General features: G+C 33.1%; 1 protein-coding gene across 1 annotated transcript; it reads left to right on the top strand.

Annotated features, from left to right (window-relative positions):
* Positions 1 to 2,326: 2,326 nt before the first annotated feature.
* LOC105112381 (extensin-like) lies at positions 2,327 to 3,136 on the top strand. The gene has a single exon (XM_011008076.1). The coding sequence runs from the start codon at positions 2,327 to 2,329 to the stop codon at positions 3,134 to 3,136; it is 810 nt and encodes a 269-aa protein (XP_011006378.1).
* Positions 3,137 to 9,384: the final 6,248 nt, after the last annotated feature.

Raw genomic sequence — 9,384 nt, 5'->3', positions numbered from 1 at the left:
CAAATGCCTCCTTTTATAGGTCAAAATTAGAAACAACTGATCTGATGACTAATTGATAAGTGGGTGACCAACTTTTGACTTGGTGACAATCCTTATCTTCTCTTGTTTACCCAAAATATAATTGACACCATCAGAATTGAAACCACTTGAAAACATAAAATTGACAACATCAGAATTGAAACCACTTGAAAACATAAAAATTCTAGGAAATTGTCTTGGCTTTCGCGAAAAAAAAAATTGAGGTCATTTAGACTTCTAAAACTCCAGATATGAGCCAAACACTAAACAGTGTTCGGGCTGCAGGATATATTCGGACTTCTTCATTGTTGTTATAATTTGGACTTGAAAATAGTCCTTTTAAATCTTGGGCTTTATGAAAGTTGTAGGCCTATATCTTACCTTTCCATCCATATAAAGTAGATCTAAATCTGAGATCTACAACTCTAGATATGACCCAATTACCGAACAGTGTTTCAGTTTGGACTGCACCATCAATTAATCCTTTTATTTATGTGATAAACCTGAATTTAAAATGAATATTTGCCATAAATTAAAGGTATCTTATATTATTAGATATGTTATTATAAAACATGCTTTAGTTAAGGAGTTATCAATACTTCAAATGCAAAATAATGATATAAAATCTTGATAAAAATACACTTTTAAGTACTAATTAGTGATTTTGACAATCGACCAGTGACCTCTACTCCTGCATCATGAAATAGGATTTTATCATCTTCGTTAATCAAACTTGACAACCTACTTTAATACCAATTGATGCGGTGTATAACATAGATAAAAACTAAGGTTTTGAATCTCTAAGGTTATATCAGGAAATGATAGAGAAATAGTTTTTTTTTTTTATATTTTATGAAAAGTTTGATCTTCAATGAAAACAAAAACCTACAAGGTTGTTTAAATACAAGAAAAAAAATTATAATTAATAAAATCCTAATGAAATTATAATTCCTAATCTAGATAGGAAAAATAATCCAAATGCAGCACGAGAAAATAAAAAAAATATCAAACAATAACTTGCAAGCCTTATTTGAATAACTTTCTAACATCTAATGGCTATAAAATTTTAATTATATACAAAAAAGAGCCTCTAGAATGTTTTTGTTAGAATTTTAGTTCGATTTAACAATGTTATCAAATGTTATACTTGTTTTATATATTAGACTATGCACTAGATTTTTACAGAACTCTTGAAACCTAAAAAATTTTAACAATTAAAAAAATAATACGACCAAAATAATTATACGAAAAATAATGAATAAAACTTGTTGAATAACATGTTTTAATAAAGTTTGAACGTCAAGCACGAGTATGTATCATTTTTAATTTGACTTTAGATATGCCTCCTAACCATGCCATAACCAATTTTTTGATACATACATATCATTTTATTGATCTCAGCCTAGAAAATTATAGAAGCCATAATCGACCATTAAGAAACATAACCAATAACAAAAACAAAAAAGCATGTCAGCTAATTTGTACCTGATGAGCAATTTGTTTCATCACCTGGCATTTACAGGTGATCTCTTAACTGCTAATGGGCGGTAGTAATGAGGTTGGTTCTATTACAACCTATGACTGCGCTAAATCATCTGATTTCTTTCAATTCTGTACTCCAATACACTAAGGAGAAAGAATTTTGAAAACATGCATATATGGTTGCCTCTATAATTGTTGTGCCCGTATAAGAAACGAGAGTCAGGGAGACACTAACGCTAAAACAAAATTTGCAATTTCTATGATTTGTGGAGGTATACCTAATCCAAAGAATCCATATACTACTTTTTGAAAAAATCCCACCGAAGGACTTCAAACTAAATTCTACTTGAATCCGATCCCATAGCTTATTCCATATAGGAAACTTTGACTTGACATCTCGTTAATCGAACAACCAAACTGTAGATTTTAATAGTTAATGTTTGGTTCGACGTAATCAGATGTCTGCAACTTGGGGTTACTTTTAGGATAATATGATATGCTAGCTGTTAAGAGGGCTAGGAAAGAAAGAAAGAGAGAAAGAATTCTGAGTGGAATTTTAGTTAATCACATGCTTTTAACGTTTTTATATTTATTTTTTTATTTAAAAAGTTTCAATTAAGACTGCAAAACAAAAAATTGATTTGATTTATCATCTAAAGACGGCTCATATCTCAAAGACGTGTGGCAAGATAGAAGAGCAACATGGCCAAGGCTGCGATCATGCTCCCATTTCCAATTAGTACAAATAGAACCCATTCATACAGGGATCCTGCCCATCGCAATAGAACCCATCGGCTGATCAGATATGTCACTTAATTCTCTTAAGATGGCTTATCCATACTATTCTCCTCCACCTCCTTCGCCACCCCCACCACCACCAACCTCACAAGTATTGTGTAATCCTATAAAGACATCACCTACACGCCCAGCACCAGTGCCCTCTCCCTATAAGCCAGGTCCACCTCAACCATTAAAACCACCAAGCTACGCTCCTGGTTCAGCTCCACCACCGAAACTAGCATGGGCACCCTCTCCTGACAAGCCAACTTCACCTAAACCCCCACACGCAACACCACCAAGTTACCATGTTTCACCTCCAACCCCATTAAACGGTCCAGTTTCACCACCTAATAAATTACCACCATATACAACTCCACCACAATATAATATCCCACCACCACCTAAACCTAGCTCAGCCCCACCAGTATATGCTGCACCCCCAACTTTTAACTCGGTGCCACCATCGTCAAATGTTGTATCACCGCCTCCTGGAGGCAATCACACCACTGTCATTGTCGTGTGCGTTTCGCTTGGTGGGGTGTTCTTCCTTGCATTCCTTTTGATTGGCCTCATTTGTTTGGCTAAGAAAAAGAAGAAACCAGTTATGGTTCCTGCAGCTCCAGTTTGTATTGAAGAACATGTAGTAATTCAAGAAACCATTGCTACAGGACAAAGTGAAGAAGAAACTGCGACAGTGTCTATGGAGGATGATGTGCGTATTCATGGAGTTTTAGGTGTTGTTGGTTCTAGTAGTAGTTCGAATACGAGTTCTCCTAGTGGCCCTTCTTCTCCTTCTGAATCAGGCCGGCAACCCAAAGGTCCAAGTCATGGTCAAGGCTACTACGGTCAATATTAAGTTTTTCATTAGCTATCATGAATACAGCCACAACTTGCCTACTTTAAATTCATCGGTTGGTTTCTTTCCTTTCATTTTTTTTCCGGTTATAATTCGTTGATCATACTGCCTGTAATAAGTTTGAAGATTTAAAGTTTTGTACGATCATCTGTGTTTTGATTCTTCAATCATTTCCTGTACCGTTGTTATAATTTAGTTTTGGCCTATTGAATTTTTATTTAAATTTACGTAAGTTAAAATATAAAATTAAAATATTAAAATTATATTTGGATAAAAAATATGATTTGTAACTTGTATAAAAATTAAAAATTACAATATGTTTTTTTTGTTATTTTATTTTTATTATTAAAATAATGATAATTATTTGTTTTTAAATTTAATTCTTAATCAAATTTAATATTATAAAAATTAAAAATTTTATATTTTACACGTGATGAAACTCTTGTATTAGTAGTTTATACAAAAAAAAAAAGGCTGCTATAAGAAAAACCAGAGACATTTTTTAAAAAAAAAAGTTAGAGAAGGCCATTACAAGAAAAAAAAGCCTAAAAAGACTAAAAAATAAAAAATAAAAAATAAACCACAGGTTAAGGGGAAGGTTGGGTGTTGCACTTTCTGCTCTCTGCCGTGACCCCCATCAACCCCTTCAAAAGCCATCATACAGGTTTTCATCCGGTGTTGCAGAAGACGTTTTCGTCTCCTCTATCCCCCCACAGTCCGGCAACAACAGTAGACTGTCAACCAGCAACAGTGGAGTACCCTTCCCTGAGCAATAACCAAGTCTCCAGCTATGGCAGCCGAAAGGGAGTAGTCCATCACCGTGCGTCTTCTCCCTTGCATCAGCCACCTGTCCTGCACCGACCGCAGGTTGCACCCATCAAACGAGCTTCTCTGTACTGCACCGTGGGCAAGCAACAACAGCTGTCTCTCCTTAGCCACGGTTTGCCCAGGACCAACAATATAGGAGGACACTAGGGGCGAAAAACACTAGGGGAAGACAGAGGGCAAACGGACGCAAACACAGGGGAAACAAAACGAAGAACAGAGGGGACACGAAGGAGAAAACCAGAGTAAACACAAGAGACTAAGAAAACAGGCGACCAGAACTAGTGAAGATAAGAAGAAACAAGGGAGAGTGTCTGGCCAACAAACAACCCTCTCTCCCCATCGTGCTCCTGAGGCCAGCGTCTACCGGCTCCTCAGTCGTGAGAAGTTTCTTATCTTGTGAGCACCGTGAGCCTTGCCAAGCAAGTTCTTCGTCTTTCCATGTTTTGTTAAATTAATTGCCCAGTTACTGTTGCATGCATGCATGAGTGATTCACACATGCATGTAACATTGGCCCAACCAGGTAAATGATTTAAGCTTGTGACCCGGCTGGATTGATCAAATCCAATCCAATTTGGTTAGGTTAAATCCAACTTTTAAAAAGAAAACAAATTAAAAAAATAGTTTTTTTTCTTAAAAAATTTAATTTTTGTGGATTTATTTACTTGTGCAAGAGTAAAGAATACCGTATTTTTTGGATTACATAATATTTACCAACGTTAAAAATGAAAATATTCATAAGTGAATATTTATTGACGTTATAGTCATAAATATTATAGGATAACCACAAAAATAAAACACAAACAAACCTTGAGTAATTTAAGACAAAATCAACAATACAACTTGTCTCAGGTAGAATACTTAAGAGGTGATAATATCTTCTCTTTTACTTAACTAGTCTTGTACTATAAAATCTCTATTGACTATTTAGGGTTTCTAGTGACCATAATATTAGATGACGACTACTTGGAAAAGATTTTTTTTTCCCAAAGCACAAGATGTCAAATATCTGTTCTTTTTCAATGAGAATAATAATTAATCGGTCGCCATGATATCTGGGTGATAAATTAATGACATGGTGTTATTATTGTGAATTGTATTTATTTTTAATCCTCTCATGGATAAATTATGGAAAATTTTATATTTTTTTAATTTAGTTTCAAATATGTTTTTGGACAATTTAGTCCTAATCAAAAAATAATTGATTTCAATTTCTTATGAATGTTGGGATTGGAAGAGAGGGGACGAAAATAAAAAACACGGCAATCACGAGTGATGTGCCATAAGTTTTGAAAAAGATACACTTCAGTCTTCTAGCTTATACAATTTCGGTCCTATAATATTTTTCTAATTCTGTTTTGGTACAAAATCTTATTTTTTTTATTTTTTTGTTCTTGATTGAGAGAGGTGAGAGAGAGAGAGAGAGAGAGAGAACATCGAATTCTAGTGGTAAAGAGAAAAACATGTCAATAACATTGATTTAGGCCATTAAAATGAACAATATTTGTGTGAACTTGTTCCATTTGATGAAGAGAGTTCATATCAAGTGTTATTTTGTTTCTTAAAAGTTTGTGAAAAAAAAAATTAGAGCTTGAGTTGATTTTTAGTTTCGGGTTAAGTTTGGTTTTTTATGCAATTTTTTCAAGCTATGGTTTCTAAGGTGTTTTATGTCATAAACAAGTTGAAAAATAGGTGTTAGGGTAAAAAAAAAACCTTGAGCTTGATTTTCTGGCCATTATAGTAGCCAAAATCAAGGCAAAACAAATGATGCTTCGTTTGTCTATTTTTTTTATAAAAAAATTAGGCATATGAATGTTGTTCGCCCTAAAAGTAGCTAAAATAAAGATCTATTCGCGCGATCCCTAATGAAATGGGCCAGGCAATTAGCCTGACCCTTTTTTTTCTATTTTTTTTATTTTGATTAATGGTTCTTATTAGAAAAAAACCCTTAATTATATTTACATTAATACCCCCTCTCTCTTTTATTTTGTTTAGAAAACCTCTTTTAAATAATGAGGATTTTGGTTATGCGTTTAATTTTCAAAAAGGTTTTTTTGATTTATCTATAACTTTTTTTGTATCTTCTGTATAGAGGAACTATAATTTTAAAAATAAAAAAAAATATTTTTTCATATGATATTTCTAATGTGTAACCAAGCATGAGTAATATAACTAGTATTTCTTATTTTGCGTGCATTTATAATAAGTTCAACCATTGATACAATCAGTTATAACTTAATTGGTAATATTTTATTCAAAATCTTAGTTATTGATAAACCCAAATTTAATAGGTAAAAAAAAAACACAACCTTTCAAAAGACCCCATTTAATGTATCTAAACACAATAACACAATAGGGCTTGTCTTAAGGGATGAGCCTCACTCTATAAGCTCATTCTAGGGGAGGAGCTTGATTACATGGGCTCACTCTACTAGAGGATCTATTTTTCATCTTTAATAGGCTTAGGCAACTTACTCGAGCCTAACTCTTCCTTAGAGGTTTTTTTAGGACCCAGCTCGACTCTATGGTCTCATTCTAGGGAGGAGCCCCATTCTATGGGCTCGCTCTAGGGAATGCACCTAGATCTATTTTTCATCTTTAATAGGCTTAGGCAACTTACTCGAGCCTAACTCTTCCTTAGAGGTTTTTTTAGGACCCCATGCAAATATCTCGATATTTTATATTAATTCAATATGTATTATTTTAAGTAGAATACAACTCAAAATATCACAAAAGTGAAATCACACTTCAATCTCTTTTCACCCTAAACGGATAGAACTCATAAATTATAAAGATAGTGACTATTTCAAACTCAAGGTTCACAATCTTTTTATTCTTATCATTTTTAGCACATATATTGTTACAACAAATCTCTTTGAAATATCATTGCATTTTCTTTCTCTATAAAGTTACTGACTTAAGTATTTGAGAGTCCTTATATCCATCAAAGTGGACCTTTTGCATATACGAATTATCAACCACTTGAGCTTTTCATATCAAACCTATAGATAGCTTGACTAAAAATAATGAATTAGATTATTTGAAGTAGGAGATTAACCTATTATTTAACACAATAACTTTATTTCTAAGTGACACAACCAAAATATTGATGTCTTCGAACTTTGAGATGGAATATTAATGTAACGATTAAACAATGATAATAACAAATGTCAAGGTTAGAGGTTCCACTAATGGTATATCAAACAAGTATAGTATAAACTCTTATTATTGAATTGGAAACCACACACAAAGGAGGTTCCAATCAGATTATATATTGTTAACATGATTACATTAGTCATCTTATTCAATTAATGCTAATACTTGTAAATCTCGTCAAGCATTCATGATTATAACTTATGTTAACAATAAATCAAGTTCCTTTCATAGCTCAGGTGTCGGTTATACCATACATTATGGGCTATGAAAGTGCCAAGCATTTGTTGTACCAAGTGTTATACAACATAAATCAAGATTAGTCATTTAACAAGCAAAGTATTAAAGAGTGAACAAGATAACAAATATAAAACATGTTAGTATCAAACATTAAAGTCCATATTAAGTTTACATTATACTTATTCTTACACCATTAGTGTAACCTTTTCACCTTGACATAATTAACTTAGCTAGACATAATGAAAGAAAGCAAAATAGATAAACAAAATAAGAACATAAAAGTTAACTAAGTAAAGGAAAGGAAATGAAAGGCATAAACTTAATATTAATGAAAACAAAGCATAAAAAATACAAAGAGAGAAAGGAAGAGCATGATCTTGATCTGGAAACCAAGATGCCTAAATGCATGGCAAATGCCTCCTTTTATAGGCCAAAAATGGGAACTATTGATTTGATGACTAATTGATAAGTGGGTGACCAACTTTTGACTTGGTGACAATCCTTATCTTCTCTTGTCTGCCCAAAACGTCATTGATAACGTCAAAATTGGAGCCAGTTGCAAACATGAAAGTTGTAGGCAATTGTCTCAGCTTTCTTGTGTAAAAACTTCAGCTCATTTGGACTTCTAGAACTCCAGATATGGCCAAAATACCGAACAGTGCTCGGGCTGGAAGACAGATTCGGGCTTCTTTGTTGTTGCTACAATTTGGACTTGATAATGGCCTTTTTAGATCTTGGGCTCCATATGAAAGTTGTAGGCATGTGTCTTACCTTTCTATCCATATAAATTTGACCTAAATCTGAGATCTGTAGCTCCAGATATGACCCAATTACCGAACAGTGTTCCGGTTTGGATTGCACCGACATCTCTTCTCTAAGTTTGACCATCTCTTTATCCATGCAATTTAAGTTCTTTAAGTCATCAATCAATCCTTTCATTTATGTGATAGATCTGCATTAAAAATAGACATTTACCATAAATTATAGGTATCTTATATTATTAGATACATTATTATAAAACATATTTTAGTTAAGGAGTTATTGATACTTCAAGTGTAAAATGATGATATAAAACCATGATAAAAATGCACTTTTAAGTACTAATCACTAAGCATCATGAATTTTAAGACTCATCAATTGACATAATCCGTGGAAAACTGATAAAAAAGCCACTAGTTTCTAAAACTTGTTTTTAATATTTTCATGTCATTCCATGGCACACAACCAAGACATGCTTGGGTCAGGATGTAGGACAAATCTACACGTTACCATATATACTTTACCCATTTAGGTCTTTAACAACTTACCAATCAAGCACATCTTTTCACTCAGACTTGTTGGCAACCCATAGGAAAAATCAAACATTGCTACCTCAATAAGTTTTGACACCCTCAATAACTCACAACGCTATAGTGCTGAAGCCTCTAGCCATACTAGGTACCTGTAAATGATTACACTATGATTAGTATATAAAAGTGCATTTTGTTCAAGGTTTTATATAATCATTTTGCACTTGAAGTACAAATAACTCCTTAACTAAAACATGTTTTATAATAACATGTCTAATAATATAAGATACCTTTAATTTATGGTAAATATTCATTTTAAATGCAGGCCTGTCACATAAATGAAAGGATTGATTAATGAGTTTAAGAACTAAAATTGAAAGGACAAAGAGATAATCATACTTAGAAAAGAGATGCTGGTGCAGTCCAAATAGGAACACTATTCGGTAATTGACTCAAATCTAGAGCTGTAGATCTCGGATTTAGGTCTATTTTATATGAATGGAAAGTTAAGACATAGGCCTACAACTTTCTTGTGGAGATCTGGTTTTAAAAAGGTCATTTTCAAGTCTAAATTGTAGTAACAATGAAGAAATCCAAATCTATCCTCCAGCCAAAATACTATTTAGTGTTTGGCCCATATCTAGAGCTCTATGAGTCCAAACGACCTCCATTTTTTTTCCTCGAAAGATGAGATAATTTCCTACAACTTTCATGTTTTCAAGTGGCTCTAATTTTGATGT

The sequence above is a fragment of the Populus euphratica genome, unplaced genomic scaffold (genome assembly GCF_000495115.2).
Source record: "Populus euphratica unplaced genomic scaffold, PopEup_1.0 scaffold568.1, whole genome shotgun sequence".
In the NCBI taxonomy this organism is placed as follows: domain Eukaryota; kingdom Viridiplantae; phylum Streptophyta; class Magnoliopsida; order Malpighiales; family Salicaceae; genus Populus; species Populus euphratica.
Note: the sequence above shows the minus strand (reverse complement) of the source record. Positions and strands in the feature narration are given on the sequence as shown.

Coding starts and splice junctions, on each gene's coding strand:
- LOC105112381 (XM_011008076.1), top strand. CDS start 2,327: ATGGCTTATCCATACTATTCTCCTCCACCTCCTTCGCCACCCCCACCA.